This window comes from Halichoerus grypus, chromosome 5 (genome assembly GCF_964656455.1).
Source record: "Halichoerus grypus chromosome 5, mHalGry1.hap1.1, whole genome shotgun sequence".
Taxonomy (NCBI): domain Eukaryota; kingdom Metazoa; phylum Chordata; class Mammalia; order Carnivora; family Phocidae; genus Halichoerus; species Halichoerus grypus.
The window spans coordinates 167539288-167566890 of record NC_135716.1 but is presented as its reverse complement, the minus strand read 5'-3'; the positions used below and the strand labels follow the sequence as shown (position 1 = coordinate 167566890).

At 52.0% G+C, this 27603-nt stretch overlaps 1 protein-coding gene and 1 long non-coding RNA gene across 4 annotated transcripts; one reads left to right on the top strand and one right to left on the bottom strand.

The window, feature by feature from the left end:
* Nucleotides 1-2761: 2761 nt before the first annotated feature.
* Nucleotides 2762-10006, bottom strand: TENT5B (terminal nucleotidyltransferase 5B). Its single transcript, XM_036116453.2, has 2 exons — nucleotides 9570-10006; nucleotides 2762-4662 (listed from the first exon to the last, which is right to left on the bottom strand). The coding sequence occupies exons 1-2, from the start codon at nucleotides 9831-9833 to the stop codon at nucleotides 3643-3645; spliced, it is 1284 nt and encodes a 427-aa protein (XP_035972346.1). The 5' UTR covers nucleotides 9834-10006; the 3' UTR covers nucleotides 2762-3642.
* LOC118550981 (uncharacterized) lies at nucleotides 7540-26743 on the top strand. 3 transcript variants are annotated; one of them, XR_013448317.1, is made up of 4 exons: nucleotides 7540-8289; nucleotides 10252-10508; nucleotides 24467-24594; nucleotides 26415-26743. It is a non-coding gene; the product is annotated as an uncharacterized LOC118550981 (long non-coding RNA). The 3 variants fall into 3 exon arrangements; XR_013448318.1 differs by lacking the exon at nucleotides 7540-8289 and adding an exon at nucleotides 18852-18977 and having other exon boundaries at nucleotides 10050-10508; XR_004924828.2 differs by lacking the exon at nucleotides 7540-8289 and having other exon boundaries at nucleotides 10050-10508.
* The last annotated feature ends 860 nt before the right edge of the window (nucleotides 26744-27603 follow it).

Here is a 27603-nt window from a genome sequence, read left to right as displayed (position 1 = left end):
TCCCAGGGGGAGGGGTGCGCCTCGACAGGAGCAGTGGCCTTTGGCTGAGAGATGCAGCCAGCCATGGCAGCCTGGTGGGGAGGGAACAGGCGGAATAAACACCCCATTCTCCTCCTTTCCGTCTCCTCTCATTGGCTGAACGCGACAGGAAGGCTGAGAACAAGGGAGCCATTGATGCACAGCCCACAGAGGTCAGCCTCCCGGGGCTGGAAGCATGGAGACAGGTGGAAAGCGCAGGACATGTCGCTGGCCGAGGGCATGTCTTCTGCTCCCCAAAGTTCACAGCAGTGCCTCTTCTCCCTTTGGAGCTCCCCCACCCACCGTGGCCCATAAGGGGCGGGTGGACTGTGGCTGGGGGAGCCCTGTGGGGTGGGGGGGGTGGGCTTTCCTCCCTCAGCCTTCCCCTCTCTGGCTCTGATTCCCAGTTCTTGATTTCCGCCTGTGCTGGCATCTTTTTTTTTTTTTTTTTTTAAGATTTTTATTTATTTATTTGACAGAGAGAGAGACAGCGAGAGAGGGAACACAGCAGGGGGAGTGGGAGAGGGAGAAGCAGGCTTCCCGCTGAGCAGGGAGCCCGATGTGGGGCTCGATCCCAGGACCCTGGGATCATGACCTGAGCCGAAGGCAGACGCTTAACGACTGAGCCACCCAGGCGCTCCTGTCCTGGCATCTTAGACGGCTGCAGGAACTGTCCCCGTGAGAACAATGCCAGCCACTGAGTCACTGTTTTTCTCACACCCAGAAACCCTGCAGCACCCCCAAACACACCCACAGGCACACCTGCTGCCACCACGGGCCTCTGACGGAGTCACCACCAGCCACGGCCAGTGTCGTGTACATCAAGAAAATATACCCTCGCCACACTGCTACGCTGCCCTAGGCCTCCACAAAATGGTAAATGCACAGAAGCACAAAGGGTCGCACGCCAAATGTGCCCCGCCACAAACACGTACAGGACACGCAGGGGCCGGAGGGCGCAGGGGTTAACAGGAATGGCCCTGGAGCCAGCCACACCTGTTCGACCTCTCTGGCACCAGCTTCCTTGTCTGTAAAGTGGAAATAATAACCGCTCTTCTCTCAAGGGTGAAGTGAGAGGTAGTGACCGTGAGGACTTGGGCTTGGTGCCTGGCCTGGAGTGAGACTCCAGAAATGGCAGCCCGGGCTGGGACCTCGTGGCTCACGCTCTCCTACATCTCACGCCCGTGCGTGTTGCAGACCAGCAGTGGCGAGCGCACACGCCTGTGCCGGGCGAGCCAGACACCCTCAGGCACACGTGTCCCCCCAGACACGCCTGCTGGGAGCATGTGCCCATCAGCAGATTCCCTCTGCCCGGAAGCTCTTTCCCCAGACATCGCAGGGCTTGCTAGTCACTGCCTTTGTGTCTTTGTTGGATCAAATGTCACCCTTTGGATGAGGTTCACCCTGACTTTTTAAAGTCACATACCCCAGCACTTCCAAACCCTTACCCTCCCACATACTTTTAAGCATCACTGACCTTATAAGACCACATCATTTAGTTTCTTTTCTGTCTACCGTATTAGAGTGTAATCTTTGTAAGAGTCGGGAATCTTGGCCTTTTGTTTGCCGATGTATTCCAGCTCCTATAGGGCTCGCTGGCACACGGTGGGCTGAACGCAGTGTATAACACATCCTGTGGGTGTCTAGCTTTCTTACGTTCTCAAACAAGCACATCCAGGTGAACCCGACTGCCCACCCCAGCAGGCTAAACCTGCGTGCTTTATACACTGCAAACGTCCCCTCATGCCCACATCAGGAGCTGGGAGAAACAATTTCTCCCAGGCCCCTAGCTGGGTGGGCACAACCAGGGTGTGGGGGGGCTGTTTTCAGTCACCAAGCCAAGAAAGTCTTTCCACTCACCTTTCTAGCCCTTTTGAGCCCTGCAGGAACTCACTGAGCAGGTGAGGTGGACGGACTCACCCAGGTCACCTGGGGGCTCCTCTGAGGCCTTGTTTTTTTCAGCTGGGCTGGAACCATCAAAGCCACCACTTCAGAAACCACTAATGAGGTGGAATATGTTAAGGGCTTTGCCATCCCTGGATCAAAGGGGCTGGGTAAACAGTGGGCAGCGTCCAGGCCAGTGACTGGCTGATGCCCCAAGGGAAGAGCTCCCCGAGAGCCTGGCATGGCCCCAGCTAGGTTTGGAAAGGAACGACCCTGCCCCTCTAGGGGACCTGTTTAGAGCAGGCCAGAGTGTGCCCATCAGCACTTGGGAGTAAGAGAGGGAACCAGAGGATTGATGGAACCTCCCTCCCAGGTAGGGAGGCCAAACCTGGGCTCTTGCTCTGGAGGATGCTAGAAGTCCCCCAGTCTCAGCTGCCACTACTGAAGGGGTCTCCAATTCACATTCAGCTTGTCTTCCACCTGCTTCCTGAGAAAGAGTGGGGTTGGGTGGGCAGAGCTGGGGTCAAGCAGCCCTGAGCACTGGAGTGTTAGGCTAAGCCCAGGGTCATCAGGACTTCAGGTAGGAAATACTGAAATATTTACTCTTTAACAAGAGACTTGCTGAGGCAATTTGCAGGTATACGTCCCACGTGTAGACCTGCGCTCCTGGCACAGTTCTCCAGCCGGGGCTGGTGTTGAGGGAAGGAGGGGCAACTCCCCAGCCATAGCCCAGGATTCAGACACCAAGCCACCCAAATGTCCCTGCCCCACAATGCAAGCCAGACGCAGGCTGGGAGAGGCAGCTGGGGCCCCCACAACCATGGACGGTCCTTCCCCCAGGAGAAATCATGGTGCTAGGTTTAGTGTAGACAATCTTTATTGGCAGGTGTTAAGAGTGCAAAATGGTGACAAATCCAGAGGGATGGGAGGGGAGGTTGGGCATGGTTCCCTTCCTCCAAGTGAAGACCCTGTAACCAGGTCAGTGGGGTGGGAACTTGACTGTGGCCACTTTGGGCCCAGCACCCTTCGAAGAACAAGCTCCTAGGCAGAGGGATCCTCACAACACAGGGGAAGGGAGCAACACCCCAGAAGGGGCACGGGCTGTGTCCCACCCCCGGCAGCTTGGCTTCTGCTCACCCACACACCTGGACAGCTTGGGGTAGGGGTGTTTGGGAATTGGGCTAAACCTATCCCTCTGAAAACCCAGGTAGCTGCCTCCTGCCTCAGTTTCCCTCCTCCCAGTGATTAGTCAGGTTGGATCGCCAGGCCCTGTCAAGGGTCTGGCCCAACCCAGAGTGAGTAGTTCCTATAACATACCATATTTTAGCCGTCGTGTGGGCTGCAGGCCTTCCGAGGCTGCTAGGATCACAGTGGGCTGGCCTTACCCAAAAAGACCCTTTCTTGGCCACAGAAATCAACCTAAGATGATGAGCATTGAGGCTACCACCCCAAACAAGCTTTGTCTCCTGAAGGCCACTGACCCCCAAGACAAACGGCCCCTGCACCCCACCATATGCTGGTCCAAAAGTGGGGTGCAATAACCCAAAGGTCTATCAATACCGGGGGAGGGGGGGCTCACTCGGGGATGGGCGGGGTCTGGTCTGTTCAGTCCAAGGCCCAACCCTGCAGCAGCGCTGGGCCACTCGGCACAGGCTGCCTGTCTCTGGTCACACCCCCTGCACACTCATGGAGGCCCCACTCCATCGGGGAAGGCCCAGTACCTTCCGGCCAGGGTCTGAGTCAGTTACAAGGCAGCCAGGTGGGATAGGAGTGGGCCCGAGCCAGCAGAGGCTGCATGGGAGTCACGTAGTAACTGACGGTGGCAGGCACGACCCCGTCGGGGCCTGGGGGGCGCCAGGCCAGGGCGGCCGCGGCAGCCGGGCCCTGCTCGGCCAGCGCCTGGAGCGCGAGCGTGGCGATGAGGTCCAGCGTCTGGCGCCGCTCGTGGCTCATGAGGCACACGGTGCTCTCATTGACCACCCGGTGCAGCGTCACCAGGCAGGCGTAGCGGCGGGCCGAGTCGGCCCCGCTGAAATGGGCCTCCAGGTAGCGCTCCAGCGTGCGCCGCTGCTCCACCAGGTCTGGGAAGTCGATGAAGAAGCGGGAGCACATGTACCGTTGCAGGGCGCGCACGTCGGTGCTGGGCCGCGGCCTGAAGCCCCGCACCAGGAGGTGGCAGTACTTGAGGAGGCCGCCACCGCGGATCTCCTCGGGGCTGCGCGTGGCGATGACGCGGTGCCGCAGGTGGTCCAGGGCCTCGGCAAAGTCCCCGTACAAGCTCTCACCGGTGACCGTTGGGTGGAAGGCCTCAGACATGGGCGTGGATGAGCACTGGCCAAAGAGCAGCAGCGAGTCCAGGATGATCTGGAAGGAGTCTACACTGAACTCAAACTGGCGCCTGACCGAGTCCACAAACTTGAGCTCCACATTCTTGCCACTCTTGTTGGACAGCGAGATGAGGCTCCAGCGGTCCGTGTCCGTGCACACTTTCACCAGCTTCTGCACGTACGCCTCCTTGAGCGTCAGGGGCGTGATCTTGGCCCGGTTCACACCGGCCGGCAGGAAGTCCAGCAGGCAGGCCAGGACCACCTCCTTGGTCAGCTGGAAGGACGCCTCGCTGCGCAGGTCCACGCGGAACACCAGGTCCAGGTCCTTGTAGCCCAGGCCACTCTCAGGGTGCAGCACGTGGCTGGCCGCCGAGCCGTGTAGCCGCACGCCCAGCACGTGTAGTCCCCGCTCCTCCAGGCGGCTGCGGACCACCTGCGGAAGACACGGCAGGACCGAGAGGGGTCAGGGGCTGGGCTCCCACGTAATAATCACACCAACATCAACCACGGTGACCACTTCGCAGCTGTCATGCCTTTGGAAAGTCGTTTAACCCTCTAAAGCTTTGATTTCCTAATCTGGAGAATGGCTCGTTTGGAGGAAAGACTCGGACAGAACAGCACAAATGACAGCAAACACATACATAGAATTTACTAAATGCCAGGTCCTGATCTAAGCAGTTTATACATTAGGATATAAACGCTCACAATTACCTACGCTATGAGGTAGGTACTATTATTCCCATTTTACAGATGGAGAAATAGAAGCCCAGAGGGGCCAAGCAACTTCCCCAAGGTCACACAGCTGGTGAATTAAACTCAGAGAGTTCAGGTCTTACCCACTACGCTATTCTACCTCTCTAAAACTGCAAGTAAAACACTTCATTTTGCGCCAGGCATGCTAACTGCTCAGATGTGTTAGGAATGTAATTGCAGTTCACATGCACTGCTACATTAACCCTCACAATAATCCTGTATTTGGGCATTATTATCCCAATTTACAGATGGGGGACCAGAGGCGCAGAGAGGTTAAGAAACATGTCCAAGGTCAGAGAGTAGCGAGGTGGAGACTGAACCCAGGCCAGTTAGATTCTCCAGTCCATGTGTGCTCTTTTGACTAGGACATATTCAGCTTAATTCATCTTTACAAGGACCTTGTGAAGCAAATGTTGCACTTGTTTTAGAGCTGAGGAAACTGAGGTTTGCAGTGGTGAGACCCCTGAGATTCGAGGGGGGGGGCATTAAGAAGTGGTGGGCCTGGCAGTGAAAACCCAGACCCTTTCTGCTCTTGGGACAGGAGGTGGGTGATCATCTCAGGAAGTGCTCAGTGCCCAACCCAAGCGGGAAGAGATGCAGCAGACCCTGTCTGCTGACACGGGAACATGACCAGCAAACTGACCAGTCATCTTGAACCTGTTCCTTTGGCCAGAGGCATCTCTCTGGGCCTAGGACCATGTGGGGAGAAGAAAGGAGCTGGGCCCAGACAACTGGGCCCAGTTTTCTCAGCAACCCAGCGTACTTCAGGCACCATCCTGAAAGTGACCAGGCAGCATTCCTGCCCTGAGTGATTCTGCAACCCCGCCTTGCTGCCAAGTCAGCGCCCAGCACTGGGCTGGGCTGCCCTCCTCGCTTCTCAGGGAATTACTGCAAAGAATGCACTTAAGTGCTGAGGAGGCAAGCCACAGTGGGGCAATCTGAGGCGGGCGGCTCCCTCCAGGAAGGCTTCCGGGAGGAGGACCCAGACTAGGGGAAGGTATTGTAATGGCTACAGGGGTAAGCAACTGGCCATCAGGAACATGGCGGGGAGGAGCTGGGGGGGCGGGGAGGGAATATCAGTTAGGCACCTATTGAACATCTGGACATTCTCACCAGAATCTATGGGGAATAGATCTTTTTTTTGTTTTCTCTTTTTAAAGATTTTATTTTTAAGTAATCTCTACACCCCACATGGAACTCCAACTCCCAACCTTCAGATCAAAAGTTGCATGCTCCATCGACTGAGCGAGCCAAGCACCCTGATGGGGGACAGCTCTTTATGATCTCCAAGTTATAGATGGGGAAACCAAGGCTCACAGGAGTGTCATCATCTGCTTGAGATCATGTAGAGGTGCCTTCAAATCCAGGTGTGGCTGACTCTCTTCCCATCACATTGCCATCCCAGGGTTTAGAAGGAGCAGAGACCAGAAACTAGGGTTCTAATCCCTCCTCTCAAAACTTCAAAGTGAGGGCGACCCTCCAGTCACTGAAGCCCAGAGTCAAGGTAGTTAGGAATGGGAAGGTGGGGGTTGGGAGATGCCTTGGCCAGACAGACGGGGAAGCTGGAGGTAAGGGGCCAGTGGCTACAGTCCGGCCTGTGGGACTTCTGACCCACACCCTCGCAGTGGGCAGCTGTGCCCATGTAGGCCAAGGAGAGAAGCAGGCAAGACCTTGTCCCAAGGACCCTGCCAGACTTGCAGAGCAGGCCAGCCCCCTCCCCAGGTCCTGGTAGAGCTGACCGAGCCTCACTCAGTGCCAGCTCCGGCTCCCAGGCTGCTGCTCACCCCAGGGCATGGCTCCGGGCCTGCTGGGTAGGTGGCAGTGCTCTTGGTAAGTGGCCTGCGTCAGGCCGTGGGGCCGGCTGTGTCAGCCAGCCGGCAGCTGTTGTCTCTCCCAGGTGTGACTGCAGCCGGCTTGGCAGGGGACCCCAGACACCACCACACCCAAAGACTGCAGGGCAGCTTGGAGCCTCCTGAATCAGACTTTCCAGCCATGCAGGGGGCAGTGGCTGCACCCTCCTTTCTTCTGTGCCAAGGGCCTCCCCAGAATCGCTCTCTTCCTGGGCCACTGCCGAGACCTTCAGGGGGACTGTAGGTGCTGTCAGCCAGCAGGCTTACAAAACTCGAATCTGGAGCTGCCTGATGCATGCCCTCTGGCTGCAGCTAGAGAGATCAGATTGTCTAATTCAATTCCCTGGGCCCAGAGAGGGCAAAGGACTTATCCAAGGTCACACAGCCAAGAAGTGGCTGAACTTAATTAGAACCAGGCCTCCCAGAGCTATGGGCAGGGGACCCTCCTGTAGGACCTCATTCTCCTGTAGGACCTCTCCTACAGGAGAATGGGTCCCTCTAGCTCAGGTCCAAGCAACAATAGCATCTCTAGCTGCTCAGATTGCTGCTGCAGGCAAAGTCTTATGGGGGTACAGAGGAAGAAAGGTTCTAATTCTTGAATCATGGACAACCAGCATCCTCCACTACACGCACCTCCCTCTACCCACCCCCCCCAGGCACCCCCCACCTCTGCACATAGCCAGCATGGATGCCCCTCATCCCCATGCACACCAAGCACTGCTATCCATGCCCCATACACACCCAGCACCCCCACCACAGTTTGTGAAGCTGCCAGCAGCAGATCCCCGCCAGGAGATGGACTTTCTTCCCTGGGGATGCAATTGTACAGGCCAGGTGAAGGTACCTGTTCCCTTTGGATTCTGGAACCTGAAAGGGTGTGGGAGAGGAGTCCAACCCATCAGCATGGAAAAGATGGGGACACTGGGCCCAGCAAAGGGAACAGACAATAGTCCAGGCCCTGAAGCCGGATGTCTGACCTCCCAGGCTAGCTCTGAAGTCTCCACTGCCTCTCCCCACCACAGCCAGCTGCTCCCTGCTCTGTGATATCTTTGACCCGAATCCAGGAGAACACTGTACTGTTATGGCCTTGTAAAGTCAGCTCCTAATGGCCTGCAGTCTCCACCACCTGGCAGGGAGCACCTTGAGGGCAGAGACGCTGGGTCCCAGTCACATCTATAGCTCTGGTATCCCAAATAGGACTTGACACAGAGCAGACACCAGTAAAGGCAGCTGGGCAGGGACTTCCCCTCCAGAGCACCCTTTGTGCCTGATGAGGGGAGTTTCCACACTGGGCTCCTCCTTCCCCTGTGTCTGGGACAACAGTCCTGGAGATCTAGCAGTTGGGGCTGCAAGGCTGACCTGAGTGTCCTGGGGAGGAAAGCCTCAACTGGTTTCCTAATTACCCCATGACAGCAGGCAGCCGAGGAATGCCTCAGTGAGCACCACTGGGGCTTCGGGTGAGTCAGCCCTGGGGAATCTGCCCCCACCCCCTCCCATTCCCTTGGAGGGAGGGCGAGGTAATCCCTTAGCAGACACCCCTCCTCCTCGGTGGAGACTGAGACAGAAGGAGGCAGGGGAGTGGCCTGCTTCATTAGCTTCTGCGGATAACTCCCCGAGAAAGAAAGTCCATCTACTGGTCGGAATACACAGGAATTGTGGCTGGATTTTCTGGTTTCTATCAGAAGACTTCCCTAAGACTTAGAAGTTGAGTCTAACAGCTGGGGAAGGGGCAGGAAACCTTGAGCCTACAGCAGGTGGCTCCCAGGAAGACTCATGATGCTCCCGGTTTGATTTTCACCTCTTTAGGTAATCTTAGGTAGCTCACAGCCCCTTTTGGAGCCTCAGCTTCCCCAGCCACAAAATGGGTACAATAATTACTACATTCTGGCATTTCAGAGTATGCCAGCACCTACGTTATACAGAAGAAAGAGCAATTTGAGAGGTGCTGAAAGTTAGGTAAAGGGAAAAGGGAGTCTGAGGAAGGGGAGAGGGCTACCAGAATTCTCTTTTCCTGCTCCTCAGGAGACACCAGGGCCAGCCTTCATTTCCAATTTTGGGGAAAGGGAGAAACACCTAAACTGGACACCTGATGTCGCCCTCCAGCATGCAGGCACCAGGTCTGGCTTGGTGCTTAGTTAATCTCCTCCTGCCACAACCCAGCTGAGAGGGACCGAGTCCTTATTGGGATTTCTTGGCTTTTCCACTTAGCCACGGGTCTCTTGAGCCAAGGGCTGTGGAAGCACAGGACAAAGTCTGCCCCTAGAACCTTGAGAGAGGGAAGGGGTGTGTGTTTGGGGGTGGGGGGCGCTAGGCCCAACGATGAAGATTTGGGGATGAAAAAAACCCTATTTTGAACCCAAACGGGCACACCTACCCACCCAGGACTGCCTGGTATCTTTAGTCTGAGCAGGCAGGGCTGTTCTCTCTCCGGCCCCCCCACCCCGCGCACCACCGCAGCCAAGTCCCTCCCCATTCTCCTCCCATTTCCTAGCTAGGGCCAGGGTGAATGGTTCGAGAGGAATCGGGCTCTCCAGAGGCAGAAGGGAAAGCCAAGTGGGGAGCGAGCATGGTCTACTATCCATGCTCGTGCGATTTCGTTCCAGTCCCTGTCCCTCTCTAAGCCTCATTTTCCCTACCAGTCCAGAGAATCGAACAGACTCTGGGTTCCTCCGAGCACAAGAACCTCAGGCAGGCTGGAGACCCCATAACCCCCTCTCCCCTCCCAGGGCCCGCTCACCTGCACAATCTGCCGGGGCTGCACGCTCAGAGTGGGGAAGTTGCCGCGCCCGTGAATGGGAATCGGTTCGCTCAGGAGCGCGTCCAGTCGCTTCACCTGTGGCCAGCCTAGCCCACTCAGGTGCCGTCCGAGGGAGGCCGATGAGGCCTCCGGGTCGGGGCCGCCGCCTGCCGGGGCGGCCGTGGCCACCGCCGAGGCCGCGGCCGTTCCCACCTGCGCAGCTGCCTGGTCCGGGCTCTCAGCTCCACTCTCCGACAGCATCATCAGCCCGGCCCCGGGGCCCCGACGGCAGAAACCGGGGGGTTGGCTAAGGGGAGAGGGGCAGGGAGAGCGGCTGGGCCGGGGCCAAGGCGAGAGGCGCGGCTGCAGGGACCGGGTGGCAGCGACGGCGAGGCAAACTCAGGGCACACCTCCGACGGCGACGACCAACCGACCCTAGAGCCTGTAGCCCAGGGCCCAGCGGACTCTTATAGGCCGCGGGCGACATGCCCATTGGTCCAGACAGCTGTCACACAGTGGGAGCGCCCCGCCTCTCGACGCCCCTGCCATTGGTCAGCAGAGCTTTGCACGTGAGGCACTAGTCGCCAGGGAGATTCCGATTGGCTGGCTGGCACGCCCCTGCCCCGCCCTCCTGCGCCCCCTGAATTCCCTCCTTTGGTCCTTAAAGAACTTCTGTTCTCAGTGATTGGCCCGGGCGGACGCAGGCCTAGACTTAAAGGGACTGCGCCCTCCAGGGGCACGCGGGAGGGAAGTGACCTGTGGAGTTTGTAGCGGAGTTGGACCACGAAGAAGTTCCAGGGTTCCTTTTGGCGCTGGAAGAAATTTGGAAGTCGCCTGGCCTGGTCCTGGTCATCCGCTATTTTCAGAAGCCCAGAGAGACTGCGCCGCTGGTTCAAACTCCACACAGCGCTCCTCCTGCTCTTCCAGAATCGAGGAAAGGTAACAAACTCTGTGTATACCGAGCTAGATACTATTTAACGCCCTCTTGATTGGCCCTTGTCAACCACAGCCTCGCCAGCGTTAACGTTCCTCTTGAGGGGAGGGGACACTGTTCAGAGAGGGGGCGTGACTCCCTCAAGGTTACACAGCAAATGAGTTGGGGCCCCGGTGCTGAACCCGGGCCATAGAATCTGTGGCGCATGCTCTTTCCATTACATTTGTGCAGACCCAGGGCCTTTACGGGGCTGGAGGATGGAGGGCAGCTGGAAATGGGGAGTTGGTTTTCCTGACCCAGCGGCTTGGGCCCCTCTGCAGCCCCTTCTGGTAGGGGCTTCCTAAACAGCTGGTGGAAGTCTTTCCGGCCAGCTTCTCAGCTTTATCAGGTCCTGTGTGCCCCCAGGCAAGTCACTAGCCGCTCTGAGCCAGTTTCCTGGCTTCCTCAGAGAAGATGTTCAATAATATTTTTTAAATTTTGATTTGATTACTTATAGTTGGCAAAAACATTTTCATATATTCTGTTGAAATAATATGTTTACATGTTTTTCTTTCCCACTTTACAGAGCCTAGAGGGACGAGGCTTATTATTACTTTTGAATTCACTTTTTCTTCTGATTTTTTAAAAAAGATTTTATTTATTTATTTGACAGAGAGAGACACAGCGAGAGAGAGAACACAAGCAGGGGGAGTGGGAGAGGGAGAAGCAGGCTTCCCGCTGAGCAGGGAGTCCGATGCGGGGCTCCATCCCAGGACCCTGAGATCATGACCTGAGCCAAAGGCAGACGCTTAATGACTGAGCCACCCAGGCGCCCCTCTTCTGATTTTAAATATATGTACCTATGGCAGAATTTCAGAAATTGAGTCTGCTTGATTTAACACTACAATATTTTCTCTTAGATTAAATATCATTCTTCTAATAGTGTCCCATTCTATAAGGCAGGTCTGGCAAGGAGTAATAATCCCAATGTACAGAAGAGGAAACCAAGACCTACAGATGATAAACTACATTCCAGGGTCACCAGCTTGTCTCCGACAGACCTGGACCTAGAACCCAGGAGCCTGACTCTCAGACTAGAGGAATCACTTCCTCTTTCTGAAGGCCAGCGCAAGCTGGCCTTTTGTCTGGGATCAGGGGCTTCCTCTGGCCCCCAGGAAGGGGACCTGCAGCTAGCTCCGCTGCTTGGCTGTGTGACTATGGGCAAGTCCCTTGTGCTGTCCTCAGTGAAGTTGCTTGCTGTTTTGCTTTACCTTCTTTTGAAAGAGAAGAAATAGATGGGAAACCTCCTTTGCTGAACCCAGAGTCTCCAAACCCTCTGGGTTCAGCAAAGGAAGTTTGGCCCTAGCAGAGGAAGGAGAAGAAAGGAAACTAACATTTACTGAGGACCTACTATGTACCAGGTCACTTTACACACAGGACCTCTAATTTCTAAAAATACAGCTCAAGATGTGGGATCATTATCCTCAATTTGCAGATGAAGAAACCAGGGCTTGGAGAGGTCAAGTGACATGGTAGTACAACCACTAATTGGCAGGGTGGGACTTGAATCCAGATCTCCTGACTCCAGAGCCCTATTTTCCAACTGCTCCTCGTGGAAGAGTTGGCACAGATCACAGTATCATGCTTGGCACAGCCCTGGGACCACCCTCAAGATGATTCATTCATTCATTCATCAACCAACTAAGCACCTACTGTGTACCAGGTGCTGGGCTAGGCCCTGAGGTGTGATAGGCAAGGTCCCTGCCCTAGAGCTGACATTCTAGTATAGAAAGACAGTAGTTAAGTAAACAAAGAAATAAGACATTTCAGATAGTGCTAAGAAGAAAATAAAGCAGGGAATGGGAGAGAGAGCAACCATGTGTATATGTGAGTGAGTGAGAGAGAAAACTGGAGAGACTGATGTCCATTGTTGGTGTGATCACAGAGCCTGCCCAACGAGGTGACATTTCTGCTGCACCTGCTGGATCCACTTCTGCCCTAACTGCCTGTGCTTGTCCCCAGAGAACCAGAGCAGCAGAGAAGGTGCCAGCCACACATCCCTACAACCCTGAAGGCCTGGGCTGGAGGGAGAGGGGGGCTTTGACAATCATTTTGTTCACTCTCTTCTCACTTTGTATAGGGGGAAACTGGAAGTTTGGAAGTCTGGAAGCCAGACTTTCTGGGAGTCTGGGAGACTGGCTAGGGCTGGAACTACACAGGGGTAGGGCCCCCTGGGCATGGCCTGGTGCTATGCCGGCCCCACACTCTTGAATCAGGTTCTCTGAGAAAGGACACTTAGAGATCTCTTTTCCTCTCACCTTCCTGCTGTCTGGGCTAGGAAGAGCAATTAGCAAATTCATGCTCTGTGAATCACCCTTCTGTTGACACTTCTATTCCAAAGCTAATCGGCCCAAAGTTTGACCAATCACAGGACCTGAACATCACTACCCTAGGAGTGGGGGATCTGGGAATGTAGGGAGGGGAGAGGGAAGACAAGAGAGCAGGGGTAGACTCAGGACGGTTTTTACCTTCACCAAGACCAACTTCTAATTGTCCCAGTGAATGGAGGGGAACGATGGCCGGGGTACCTTCTGAAGAGTCCATCTGGCATTCAAATGTTATATATGAGCCTTTTCCCTCCCATGCGTATTTCCCATCTTAATCCTGACTCTGATTTTAAAGGGGAACATACTCTTTATGGTAACTGAGTTGTAGTGACTTGGGTAAGTCACTTTCCCTTTCTGGGCCTCCGTTTCCTATTCTGTAAAATGGCAGTGAAATAGGAGTCAGGTTTTTCCATTCACCTGTGATTTGAAGTGATGGGAAGGAGAAGGGGTCCTGCGAAGAGTGTTGGTGTCCACATTGGCCCCTCTTCTGCTCTGGGACTCCAGACAAGAGCATTTTGGGATCAGGGGCACCTGGGTGGCTCAGTTGGTTAAGCATCTGCCTTAGGCTCAGGTCGTGATCCCGGAGTCCCAGGTTTGAGCCCCACATCAGGTTCCCTGCTCAGCAGGGAGTCTGCTTCTCCCTCTCCCTCTGACCTTCCCCCATCTCGTGCTCTCTCTCTCAAATAAGTAGAAAATCTTAAAAAAAAAAAAGCATTCTGGGATCAGCCCACATTACTGAACACCCTGTGTCTGGAACCACACGAGGAAATTTCCATACAGTTTCTTACTCAATTTTCAGAACACAATTTTTTTTGAAGATTTTATTTATTTGAGAGAGAGAAAGAGCATGAGCAGCAGGGAAGGAGAGGCAAAGGGAGAAGCAGACTCCCCACTGAGCAGAGAGCCTGACATGGGGCTCCATCCCAGGACCCTGAGATCATGACCTGAGCCAAAGGCAGACGCTTAACCAATTGAGTCACCTGGGCACCCCGCCTTTTTTTTTTTTTTAAAGACTTTATTTATTTATTTATTTATTTATTTATTTATTTATTTATTTATAGAGCATGAGCAGGGGGAGATTCAGAGGGAGAGGGAGAGAGAGAATCTCAAGCAGACTGCGTTGAGCCATTGAGCACAGAGCCCAGAAGGGGTTCAGTCTCACAACCCTGAGATCATGCTTTGAACTGAAATCAAGAGTCAGACCTTAACTGACTGAGCCACCCAGGTGCCCACAGAACACAGTCTTGACAAAGGAGTGATTTCTCCCTTTGCATGAGAGGAAACTAAGGCTCAGAGAAGCAAACTAATTTATGCAGGGCCCCACAGTTGGAAGGACGAGCTTCACACCCAGGTCTTGCTGAACCCCAGGCCCATGCCCCACCCAGGGCCCTGTCTCTGAGGATGACTTGGTTTGTTCGATTGCACAGAGATGGTTCTCTCCTCTGGTTCTCCAAATCAAGATGGTTCTCCCCCAGCCACTCTTCTGTGGTTCTTGTCCTCCACCCTGCCTCAGCCCCTCATGGCCAAGGCACTCTCCTGGACCTTGTCAGTACCCTGCGTAATTTCAATAGCAAGTATCCCGTCCTCCTAACACCACCTCCTGTCTTTCCTGCTCACTACCTCTAGAACCTCAACTGCAATGGGTCCTGACTCCCCAGGTCCTTCAATCCATGGATCCTCCCACCTTTTCCCCACTGTTTCTAGCCTCCTTAACCAGCTTTGATGCCATGGACCATCATTGTAATTACTGCCTTGCACACACCCTCAACCCCTTGTTCCTCTCACCTGGCAAAACCACACCCTGGTTAATCCAGCCGTGCGTTTGTACCCCACAGTTGATTGGCGCTGGAGAAGGACACAGCCCCACTGACAGGTCTCACTTGAACATCACGTCAGGGCCTCCATCCTCTCCAGGGGGCCCTTAGAACCCTCTGGAGATCCTACTGTATGACCTGCCGCTTTCACTCCGCTGTGGTCCTGGACACAATTCCAAACCTCTCCCCTGCACCTCAACCCCGGACACCTCCTTCCCTGCCCCCTCTCCATGGAGGACCTTGCTTCCTGCATCACTGAGAAAATAGAAGCAATCAAAGGAGAATTTCCATAGACTCTCAATACCTACCCAATCACTGGGTCTGTGCCTCATTTTTAGCCTCCCTTCTGCTGCCTTGGGGGTGAACCCTGCTTGCTCCTCTCTGCGGCTACCCCTGCACTTACACACCAGACCGCCTGCCTCTCACCTGCTCAAGGATTTCACCCTGGCGATCTCCCCTTCTCTACTGGATCACTCCAGTTAACATAATTGGAAGTAATAATTGGTATTGTGAAAACATAATTTCTTGCATCTTAAAAAACCCAACAAAGCCCAACAAAACAAAACAAAAATCTCCCTCCCATTTCTCTATATAGCAAACTCTTTGAAAATGTCTGTGCTTGCTGTCTTCAGTTATTCTGTTCGTTCTTGAATACACTTCAGTTAAGCTTTGTCCCCACCACTGCACCAAAACTGCTTTGTCAAGGTCACCTGTGACCTTCACATTGCTAAGTCCAATCATCAATGTCTTTTAATAACAGCTTTACTGAGATATAATTTGGATAGCATACACTTAACCCATATAAAGCATACAATTCAGTGTTTTTTTTGTACACTCACAAAGTTGCTCAGCCAGTACCATAATCAATTTTAGAACATTTTTATTACTCCCAGGCCGCCTGGGTGGCTCAGTCGGTTAAGTGTCTGCCTTTGGCTCAGGTCATGATCCTAGGGTCCTGGGATTGAGCCCTGAGTCAGGCTCCCTGAGTCTGCTTCTCCCTCTCCCTCTGTGTGCTCTTTCTCTCTCAACTAAATAAATAAAGTCTTTAAAAAATATTTTTAAAATAACATTTTTATTACTCTGAAAAGAAACCCTGTACCCTTTAGCAGTCACCCCCCATTTTCCTTGAGCCCCCGCAACTCATAGCCCTAGGCAACCACTGATGGACTTTTTGTGTCTATATAGATTCGCCCATTCTTGACATTTCATATAAATGGTGGTCCTTTGTGACTGGTTTCATTTACTTAGCGTAATGTTTTCAAGGTTCATCTATGTTGTAGCGTTAGTATTTCATTTTTCTTTATTGCCAAATGATATTCCTTGGATATATGGATATTCCACATTTTATTTATCCAACAGTTGATAGACATTTGGGTTGTTTCCACTTTGAGCTATTAGGAATGCTGTTATGAATATTCATGTACAAGTTCTTTAAAAATATTTTTAGAGCGGTTTTCAATTCACAACAAAATTGAGAGGAAGGTACAGAGATTTTCCATGTACTCTCTGCCCCCACACATGCACAGTCTCCCCCATGATCAACATCCCCCACCATAGCGGTACATTTGTTATAACTGATGAACTTACACTGACACGTCATAATCACCCAAAGCCCATAGTTAGGGTTCACTGTTGGTGTTGGCAAGTTTTTGCGTGGACATAGGCTTTCATTTCTCTTGGGTATATTCCTGGGAGTGGAATTGCTGGTCATAAGGTCATTTGATGTTTAGCAGTTTGAGGAGCTGCCAGATTGTTTTCCACAGCGGCTGCACCCTTTTCCATTCTCACCAGCAATGTACGAGTGTTCCAGTCTTTCCCCATCGTGGCCAACACTTGTTTTGTTTTGTTTTTGTTTTTTAAAGATTTTATTTATTTTTTGACAGAGAGAGAGACAGCGAGAGAGGGAACACAAGCAGGGGGAGTGGGAGAGGGAGAAGCAGGCTTCCCGCTGAGCAGGGAGCCCGATGCGGGGCTCGATCCCAGGACCCTGAGATCATGACCTGAGCCGAAGGCAGATGCTTAGTGACTGAGCCACCCAGGCGCCCCTTGTTTTGTTTTTTTTAATTATTTCCATCTTAGTGGGTATGAGGTGGTATTGGCATATCATTGTGGTCTTTATTTGGATTTCTCTGATGGCTAATAATGCTGAATATCTTCTCATGTGTTTACTGGCCATCTCTGTCTTTGGAGATGTCAAATCCTTTGCCCATTTTGTAATTACGTTACTTTTATTGTAATTACGTTATTTTTAATTACGTTATTTTTGTAATTACGTTATTTTATTTTTAAGATTTTATTTATTTATTTGACAGAGAGAGACACAGCGAGAGAGGGAACACAAGCAGGGGGAGCAGGAGAGGGAGAAGCAGGCTTCCCGCCGAGCAGGGAGCCTGATGCGGGGCTCGATCCCAGGACCCTGAGATCACGACCTGAGCCGAAGGCAGACACTTAACGACTGAGCCACCCAGGCGCCCCTAATTACGTTATTTTAAACATTATTGTTGAATTTTTTTGTAATTACGTTATTTTTAACATTATTGTTGAATTTTTTTTTTTTTTTAAAGATTTTATTTATTTATTTGACAGAGAGAGACACAGCGAGAGAGGGAACACAAGCAAGGGGAAGTGGGAGAGGGAGAAGCAGGCTTCCCGCGGAGCAGAGAGCCTGATATGGGACTCGATCCCAGGACCCTGGGACCATGACCTGAGCCGAAGGCAGTTGCTTAACAACTGAGCCACCCAGGCGCCCGAATTTTTTTTTTTTTAAAGATTTTTTATTTATTTATTTGACAGAGACAGAGATAGCGAGAGCAGGAACACAAGCAGGGGGAGTGGGAGAGAGAGAAACAGGCTTCCTGCCGGGCAGGGAGCCTGATGTGGGACTCGATCCCAGGACCCTGGGATCATGACCTGAGCCGAAGGCAGACGCTTAACGACTGAGCCACCCAGGCGCCCCTATTGTTGAATTTTAAGAGTTCTTTATATATTCTAGCTATAAATCCTTTCTTTATCAGATATATGATTTACAAAATTCCTTCCATTCTAATGGTCAATTCTTAATCCCCATATTTTACTAGACCTATAGATTGCCTGTGGCACAGCTGATCACTCCTTCCTCCTTGAAATACTTTCTTCACTTGGCATCTAAGACAGTCTCCCGCCCTGATTTTTCTATTTCATTGACTGCTGTTTTGTTGTCTCCTCATTCCCTCATCTGCTAAGCAGTGAAATGCCCAGGACTCACTCCCTGGTCCTCTTGTCTTTTCTGTCTATACTCACTCCCTTGCTGATTTCATTCAGTTTCAAGATTTATTTATTTATTTATTTTTATTTTTTAATTAAAAAAAATTTTTTTAAAGATTTTATTTATTTATTTGAGAGAGAATGAGATAGAGAGAGAGCATGAGAAGGGGGGAGGGTCAGAGGGAGAAGCAGACTCCCCGCTGAGCAGGGAGCCCGATGCGGGACTTGATCCCGGGACTCCAGGATCATGACCTGAGCTGAAGGCAGTCGCTTAACCAACTGAGCCACCCAGGCGCCCCTATTTATTTATTTTTAAAAGATTTTATTTATTTGACAGAGAGAAAGAGAGAGAGAGCACAACAGGGGGAGTGACAGGCAGAGGGAGAGGGAGAAGCAGGCCTCCCGCTAAGCAGGGAGCCCGATGTGGGACTCGGTCCCAGGACTCTGGGATCATGACTTGAGCCAAAGGCAAAGCTTTACCAACTGAGCCACCCAGGCACCCCTCAGTTTCAAGCTTTAAATGCCATCTGTGTGCAGGCAAATCCCAGCTTTACCTATTCCAGCCCAGAGCTCTCGCCCCAATTCCAGGCTCATTTATTACTTGTACTCAACATGTCTACGGATCTTCCTTGACTTACAATGGAGTTCCATCCTGATAAACCCATTGTAAGCTGAAAATGCATTTAATACATCTAACTTACTGGACACTATAGCTTAGTCCAGCTGACCTTAAATGTACTCAGAATGCTTATATTGGCCTACAGTTGGGCAAAAGCATCTCACACAAAGCTAATTTTATAATAACGTGCTGAATATCTCCTGCAATGTATTGAATACTGTACTGAGAGTGAAAAACAGAATGGTTGTGGGGGTGCAAGATGGTAATAAGTGTATGGCTTGTTTCCCCATTGTGATCACTGCCCAGAATCATGAGAGGATCCAGGATCTAACCGCATATCTCAAACCTGGGGAAAGATCCAAATTCAAAATCTGAAGTGTGGTTACTACGGAATGTGTATCACTTTCATACCATTGTAAAGTCAAAAAAATCGTAAGTTAACCCATCGTAAGTTGGGGACCGTCTGTACTTGTATATTTATCGTCTTCTCAAACCTCATACGTCCAGAGCTAAATTCTTAACCTGAATTGCTCCCCTTGCAGCACATGGAGACTTCCAGTGCTTGGGCTGAAAATCTGAAGCCATTTTTTTACTCCTTTTTCTCTCACATCCCACGTCAAGTTTGTCAGCGAGCCTGTCGGCTTTACCTTCAGAGTACAAACAGAATCCGTCCCATCTCACCACGGACCGCAACTCCCTGCCACCCCACGGCTTGCCCCTCTGCTGGGTCACTGGCGCCTCCCTACTGGCCCCCTGCAACTGCACTTGTCTCCTGCAGTCTGTTTGCAGCCCAGCAGTCTGAGGGATCCTTTTATTTCTTTTTTAAATCTTAATGCCTCCATCTCACTTGGAAGAAGGCCATAGTCCTTCCAATCACAACGCTCTGCAGGATACCCCCAGCCTTGTCTCCTCCTCTCCCCTCACTCCTCTGTTGCAGGCGCACTGGCCTCCTGGATGCGCCTGTCCTACCTCAGGGCCTTTGCGATTGCTCTATCATCTGCCCCACTCACTCACTTTTTTAAAATTTTTTATTATTATGTTATGTTAATCACCATACATTACATCATTAGTTTTTGATGTATTGTTCCATGATTCATTATTTGCGTATAACACCCAGTGTTCCATGCAGAACGTGCCCTCTTTAATACCCATCACCAGGCTAACCCATCCTCCCATGCCCCTCCCCTCTAGAACCCTCAGTTTGTTTTTCAGAGTCCATCGTCTCTCATGGTTCATCTCCCCCTCCGATTCCCCCCCTTCATTCTTCCCCTCCTGCTATCTTCTTCTTCTTTTTTTTCTTTAACATATAATGTATTATTTGTTTCAGAGGTACAGATCTGTGATTCAACAGTCTCGCACAATTCACAGCGCTCACCATAGCACATACCCTCCCCAATGTCTATCACCCCGCCACCCCAACTCTCCCACCCCCACCACTCCAGCAACCCTCAGTTTGTTTCCTGAGATTAAGAATTCCTCATATCAGTGAGGTCATATGATACATGTCTTTCTCTGATTGACTTATTTCGCTCAGCATAACACTCTCCAGTTCTATCCACATCGTTGCAAATGGCAAGATTTCATTCCTTTTGATGGCTGCATAATATTCCATTGTACATATATACCACATCTTCTTTATCCATTCATCTGTCTATTGCCCCACTCACTCTTGAGAGCCACCTGGCTTCTCCCTGGTTCCTCCAGGTTCTTTTTCTCACTGAGGCCTCGCTCACTAAGCAATGAGCATGGAGACCTTCCACCTCAGCTATCCTATTCTCTGCTTTATTGTTTCCATAGCACCCAACACCATCTATACATCAGGCTGTGTGTTTATTTATTTATTTTTTAAAGATTTTATTTATTTATTTGAGACACAGAGAGAGAGATAGAGGGCACAAGCAGGGAGGAAGGGCAGAGGGAGAGGGAGAGCAGACTCCCCACTGAGCGGGGAGCTGGATGTGGGGCTTGATCCCAGGACCCTGAGATCATGACTTGAGCCAAAGGCAGATGCTTAACCAGCTGAGCCACCCAGGCGCCCCATGTGCGTTTATTTATTTATTGCCCTTTTCTCTGTTGGAACAGAAGAAGCTCCAGGAGGGCAGAGATTTTGCCTGTTTTTGTTTTCTATGTACCCCAGCTCCTGGAACTGTAGTTGCCAGTTATTTGGTGCTCAGTAAATAGTCATGGAAGAAGTGAAGGGGTGCTTGAGGAAAGGAGGAGGGAGCACTCTTCTAGAATGCAGGGAGTGGTGCAGTGTTGCCACAGCCAGATCTCTGAGGCGGGACTTGAACCTGAGTCCTCCCCAAGGTCACTGAAAATTGGTTCCTGTTTTCCAGCCGAGGAAGCCTGCTGTAATGGGAGCCAAAAGCTTGAGTTAGAACTTGGACATAAAAGACCCAGTGTATGAGTGCTACCTGGCCTGTAGCCAGCACTCAGTGAATGTTTGCTCCTCCCGGAAACAGCGCTAATTTGCTAAATGGGAGCAAGTTTCGGACAGGTGTTTTTTTGAGAAGGTCAAGGGGAAGGGAGAAGGGTAAGACCATAGAGGAAGACGAGGCTCTAGGGGGAGGACCAGAGGGCTGGGGGCTGGATCCTGAAGGGCAGAAAGAGGCACCAGAAGGCAGAGCTGCGAGCAGGGCACTCTGGGACCTCACTTCCCTCGGGTTCAAGGCTGCTCACAAAGCCTCTCCCTGTCCCCAAGCTGGTTGGAGTCTGTCAGAAGTGGCAATGATTGATGATTAATTACGCCCATTTCATGGGTGAGGAAACTGAGGCTCAGGAAGGTAGTGATATGAGTCTGTCTCTTCTCCCCTGCTAGAGTAGAAGCTCCTCAGGTTCAAGGGCTGCTCGCCCCCATTTCCGTCTCCTCAGGGCTGAGGTTGCTGACTGAAAACAGGAGTGGGTTCTCATCAGTGGTTTTCTAGCCCCAGCAGACTCCACACTCCATTTTATAACAAATATTCTAGAGTACCTCTTTCCTGTAATGGAATACAATTCATAGGTAATATATCCTATTTACACATTCCTAATTTGGAAAAAAAAACAAGATAATGCCCTATCTGAAACATAAAGGAGAAATAAAAGGAAGGTAATCTATGTCTTTTTTCTCATGATTTAATTTTTTAAAGATTTTATTTATTTGAGAGAGAAAGAGAGAGTGCATGCGTGTGTGGTGGGGGGGGGGCAGAGGGAGAAACAGGCTTCCCACAAAGCAGGGAGCCCTAGCCCGATGTGGGGCTCCATCCCAGGTCCCCAGGGTCATGACCTGAGCCAAAGACAGACGCCTAACTGACTGAACCACCTAGGCACCCCTCATGATTTAATTTTTAAAATTGAGATATAGGAATGCCTGGGGGGCTCAGTCAGTCTTGTGCGCCTGCGCTCGCTCTCTCTCTGACAAATAAATAAAGTCTTTTTTAAAAATTGAGATATAATTGACATATAACATTATATAAGTTTCAGGTACAACATGACATTTGTGTATATTGCAAAATGATCACCCCAACAAGTCTAATTAACATCTATCACCAAACAGTTACAATGTTTTTATCTTGTGGTGAGAACTTTTAAGATCTACTCTTAGCAATTCTTAAAAATATAGTACAGTATTCTTAAGTCTAGTCACCATGCTGTACATTACATCCCTTGTGTGACTTATTTATTTTATAACTGGAAGTTTGTAGATGTCTTTTCTTTAACCTGTAAATATAAAGGCAGACTCTTGTTAGAACAGGACTTCTCACATTGGAATGTGCATAGGAGTCACCTGGGATCTTGTTCAAATGCAGATTCTGAATCAGCAGGTCTGGGGAAGGACCTGGGAGTCCGCATCTCCAGCAGCGGCCAGGTGTTGTCCGGCTGCTGCTTCTTGGCAGGAGAAGGATGCTTCCAGCTCCCTGGGCCCACGCAGAGGCCCTCCCCGTCTGCCTCCGCCCAGAGCCGCCCCCTCCCCGGGCCTGAGCAAGGGGCAGCCCTGTCCAGGCCCGCCCCGCCCGCTGCCCAGCCTCATTCCTGGCAGCCTGGTGGCCGGGTGCCCGCTGCCGAGACAGCAGTTCCCACAGGAGGAGCCCGCCCTGGGGAATGGGCCGCGGGGGAGGGAGGGAGGCCCCGGGAATTGACGTTCAAGGGGGCGGGGCTTCCGTGCCCCCAGTCCCGCCAGTCCCACCCTCTTCCCTGCCTCCGCTGGGATCCCTCAATCCCAGGGCACTGATCACTTGCTTCTCCTCTTTTTCCCTTTGCCCTCCGTTTAGGCTAGGCTCCTGTAGTGGGGAGCCCAGATGAATCCAGCTCTTGTCTACCCCGAAGAAACTCCATGTAGGGGCTAGCAGACAGGCAGACAGACAGACAGACAGACAGACACCGTTCATCTTTAAGCGGGTTTTCTGTCAAAGGAGGGGCGTGGGAGGAAACTCACTTTCGGCTTTCTGGGCCAATCAGGGAAGGCTTTCTGGAGGAGGCAGGAGCCCAGCAAAGCGTGAAGGCTGTGGAGGGATGCCCTGGACAGCCCCACCCTCCCAGAGTCCCCAGCCTGGCCAGGGCCTGCTGACTTGGGGCACCTGCAAGACTATTGCTGCCTGAGGATTCCAGGGGACACTGTTCTGGGGACCGGGATTAGAAGAAAGAGTCTTATAGGACAGAGAGGCCTGGGTTTGAGCCCCGCTTTGCCACTAACATGCTGTGGGCCTCCTGGGCAGCCCCTTTCCTGTCTGGGCCACTATAAAGCGATGGGGGGACGCCTGGGTGGCTCAGTCAGTTCAGCGTCTGCCTTCAGCTCAGGTCATGATCCCAGGGTCCTGGGATCGAGCCCTGAGTCTGGCTTCCTGCTCAGCGAGGATCCTGCTTCTCCCTCTGCCCCTCCCCCCGCTCGTGCTCTCTCTCTGTCGTGCTCTCTCTTTCTCTCAAATAAATCAATCTCTCTCTCTCTCTCTCTGACAAATAAATAAATAAAATCTTAAAAATAAATAACTAAAGCTATGGGATCTGAGGATTGCCAAGGCTGGTCCAGCTCTAAAGCCTGCTATCCGTTGGGGCCAGTGAGGAAAATGTGTCTAGTCCTGAAGTGGGGAGGCCAGGTAGCAGACTTACGCTGGGTTCATGCTGGTTCTGGGCAGGGCTGGCGTAGTGGGTCCTGGGGAGACTTGGAGGAGGTCTCGCACTTGAAAGCTCGGCCAGACTGATCCACTTTCTGGGCTCTGCTGGAAGGCAAAACATTAACCCATACCAACAGCAATAGGAAGTGCCCCTCTCTCCCGGGAGGACTGACTCTACAGCTTACAGAGCACTTTTCTTGCCGCCATCTCATTTGATCCTCACAAACTTGGTGTTATTGCCATTTGACAGATGAGAAAACTGAGGCCCAAAGAAGCCAAGTCACTGGCACAAGGTACCAGAGCTAAAAGGATATGCCAGGACTTGGACCCAGTATCCTGTACATGTTTTAGGAAGAGTTTCCTGGGTCTCCTGGGTCTGAATTATCCAGAAAATACAACCCTTCCAATGTTTGAACATGGGACCCTAAATTTCCATCAGGCTCCCTAACTTTGGATAGTAGCGCTAGAGAGCTAAATCTCTCACTGTACCTATGGGAAAACTGAGATCTGGAGAGGAGAAGAGTCTTGCCCAAGTCCATAAGCCAGATAGGATCCTGTCCTCCACCCCCTGAGCCTCTCAGATGGAGGTCCCGGGACTTTCACAGCTCCCTCTCTTCTTGGCAACAGGGAGCCCTGTATTCTGGGGACAGTGGGGAGGGACGGTTTAGAGCAAGAATCCTCCAAATCAAAGAGGGAGCCTGGCAGGAGTGGGGAGGGGTTAGGGCTTAGAAAATGTGCTTTCCCTCCAGGCCTTATTTCCTAAGACAAAGATGTGTCACTAAAGCAAGAAGGAGCTGGTGGTGAGTTTTAATTTTGTTTTGTTTTTCGCAGTTTGCTTCCCCAAGCAGGAGGACTGCAGAAGTGACCGGTGCTGAGCCAACCCTTCTCCAGGCCTGCTCCCCTTTGGGCTCAGGGGCCCCTGATTCTAGGGCTGAGCCAGGGCCTGTGTGCAGATGGAGGTGAGAGTGTTTTCTACGGCCGATCCGAGCCCAGCCCAGAACACAGGGTGGGGCTCTGTCTGGGCCTGGGTGGAGATCTTTGTTACCGGGCCCAGGCCCAGTTTGTGACCAGGGTCAGGGCTCATCCTGAGATCAGGGAACAGGAAGAAGCAGCCCTTCAAGGACAGACCCAGCCCAGGATTCTGACTCTAGGATGGTGAGTCAGGCAGCCTGGCTGGGAGCCCTCAGGCCTTTAGGTTCCTGGGCTGGAGCAGAGGCTCTGGTGAAGGCGATGTCCCAGAGCTAATGCCCAGGGTCTCTGGTCCCCTCTCAGGGATGTATTGGGGGCACGTGACCTCCTATCTCCACCCCCGCCCCCCCGACCAGACAGCCTGCCCTCCAGACTCTATGGACGTGGTTGGCTGCCTCCTCCCACTGACCCTGCTCCAGGCTCTGGAGTTTACATGGGCAAGCATTGGGGTCAGCATCTCTCACTATCCTCAGGGCTCTGTCTAGGGGTATGCTGGCTACTGAAAATCCTCCACTGGGCTTGATGTCAGGCAGCCCATATGATGATACTGCATGCAGAACTGGGAAGAGATTCACAGAATCGGCTCTCGCAAGACAGGAAGAGCCAAGTCCAGCATAGCACTGGCTCTGTCCCGGGACTGTGCCTTCCACAGGTCCCAGGAAGCTGGCTTACAGGGTCCTGTTAACTCACAGGGTCAGGGTTTCCTAGCCTGTCCTTGTGAAGGTGACGGTGAGTACAATGGTGGCCGTAGTTGATATTGGGCTTGTGGTGATTGAGGCTTCGGTTGCTGCCATTGGCCTATTTTCAGTGACAGGGGAGGGACCGGTCAAGGAAGTTCCTCCATCTCCCTGGGGAAGCCGCTAGGAGGTGCCTGGGAGCTCTAGGACGGATTAGGGTTAGGGCTTCCTTAGGGCTGGATCATGACTCCATCCGGGACACTGGAAACCTGACGTGGCCTAATGGACACGCGTCCTGCCACTATCCCCCTCCCCCTTCCCAGTGATGAGCTAGCATTATGTCACTGAGGAGACAGGAGCCGAGCGGGGGGGAAGCCCTCACCTTACCACTACTGAATCCGTGCACCTCCCTAGGCGCATCTCCTCTTTCTTCCTGATTTATGCTTGAGAACAAGTCCCTCCTCTTATTTAAAAAAAAAGGGGGGGGGCACCTGGGTGGCTCAGTCGGTTAAGTGGCTGCCTTCGGCTTGGGTCGTGATCCTGGGGTCCTGGGATGGAGCCCCGTGTCAGGCTCCCTGCTCAGCGGAGAGCCTGCTTCTCCGTCTCCCTCTGCCTGCTGCTCTGCCTACTTGTGCTCTATCTCTCAAATAAATAGATAAGATCTTTAAAAATTTTTTTTCTTTTTTTGAAAGAAAGAGAGAGAGAGAGAAAGAGAGAAAGAGAGAAAAGAAAGAAAGAAAGAAAGAAAGAAAGAAAGAAAGAAAGAAAGAAAGAAAGAAAGAAAGAAAGAAAAAAGAAAGAAAAAAAGAGAAAGAAAGAAAAAACAGCCCCGGGGCGGCTGGGTGCCTCAGTCAGTTAAGTGTCTGACTCTTGGTCTCAGCTCAGGTCGTGATCTCTTGGGTCTGGAGATCAAGCCCCGCGCTCTGTGGGGAGTCTGCTTGAAGATGCTTTCCCTCTGCGCCACGTTCCACTCTCTCTCTCTCAAATAAATAAATAAATCTTAAAAAACAAAACAAACAAACAAAAGAAACAGTCCTCAGTGGCTTCCCATTGACTGGAATAAAATGCCAATTCTTTATCTAGCTGAGTTTTACCTCATCTCCTCCTCCCACCTGACTTCTTATATACTCCAGCTACACTGGCCCCGACTCCTGTTCTGGAAGTTTGTTCCTGCCTCAAGGACTTGGAGCCCACGACTGCCGCCAATCTCTGCTCATCTGGCGGCTCATCCTCCCAGCCGCAGCTTGAAGAGGTTCCCCTGACCTCTCCCTCTGAAGGGCTCCCCAGTTCCCCTCCGTTCCGTCCTTCTTGTGTTTCAGGCCCCACAGTGGCCTCGTCTACTTATGTGTTACTGGTTTGACTGTCTTCCCCACTAGATTGTAAGCCCCATGGGGTAGGGACCTCATTCTCTGCTATATTGGTACCTGGCTGGTGCCAAATAAATGGATGTGGAATCAGTGAATGGATGTCCATGTTTCTTTTTTTTTTAATTTAATTTATTTTATTTATTTTTAAGATTTTATTTATTTATTTATTTGACAGGGGGAGAGTGAGAGAGCACAAGCAGGGGGAGCAGCAGAAGGAGAGGGAGAAGCAGGCTCCCCGCTGAGCAGGGAGTCCGATGCGGGGCTCCATCCCAGGATCCTGGGATCATGACCTGAGCCAAAGACAGATGATTAACCGACTGAGCCACCCAGACGCCCCTAGATGTTCATGTTTCTTTCCTCTTTGTTCTCCCCAGGCCATTAATGACATCTTGTTTGAATGTCTACACCTGGTTTGTACTCTACACTGGCCCGTAAAGGGAAGGGCAAAGTGTCCCATCTGCCCTTGGCCAGAGGGTAAAAGATGGACCAGTGTCCCACAGGGGCCCCTGAGGTGGTGGCAGCAGAAGCTGGTGGGTGATCTCAAGGGGCTTTGGGTCTGGCCAGGGTTGAAAGGTCCAGCCACCTTCCTCTTCGGTTTGGTTTTAATAAAGACGGCAACACCTCCTCTCAGCTTCTGTATTCCATCATAACCACCAGGCTTCCTTACTGAGTGGACTTTCATCGTTTTTCGGCTGCCCTGCCTCCAAACCCTCTTTCCATTAGGGGGAAGACCCCACCGTGGGAGGCCCCCATCACCCACTACTGAAGCTGAAGGGGACCACAGACCCCCCCTCTGCGGCCCTGGCAGGTCGGACAGGGGCCCATAACCTGGGCCCAGCCAAGTGGATGCTCTAGCCCAGGACTGCGAATCTCAAGTGAGTCATGCAAAGACCGGAGGGCTTAGAATTTGCTCGGAACGTGGCCTTTGGTGGCAGGGGTCAATGTGGTGTCTGAT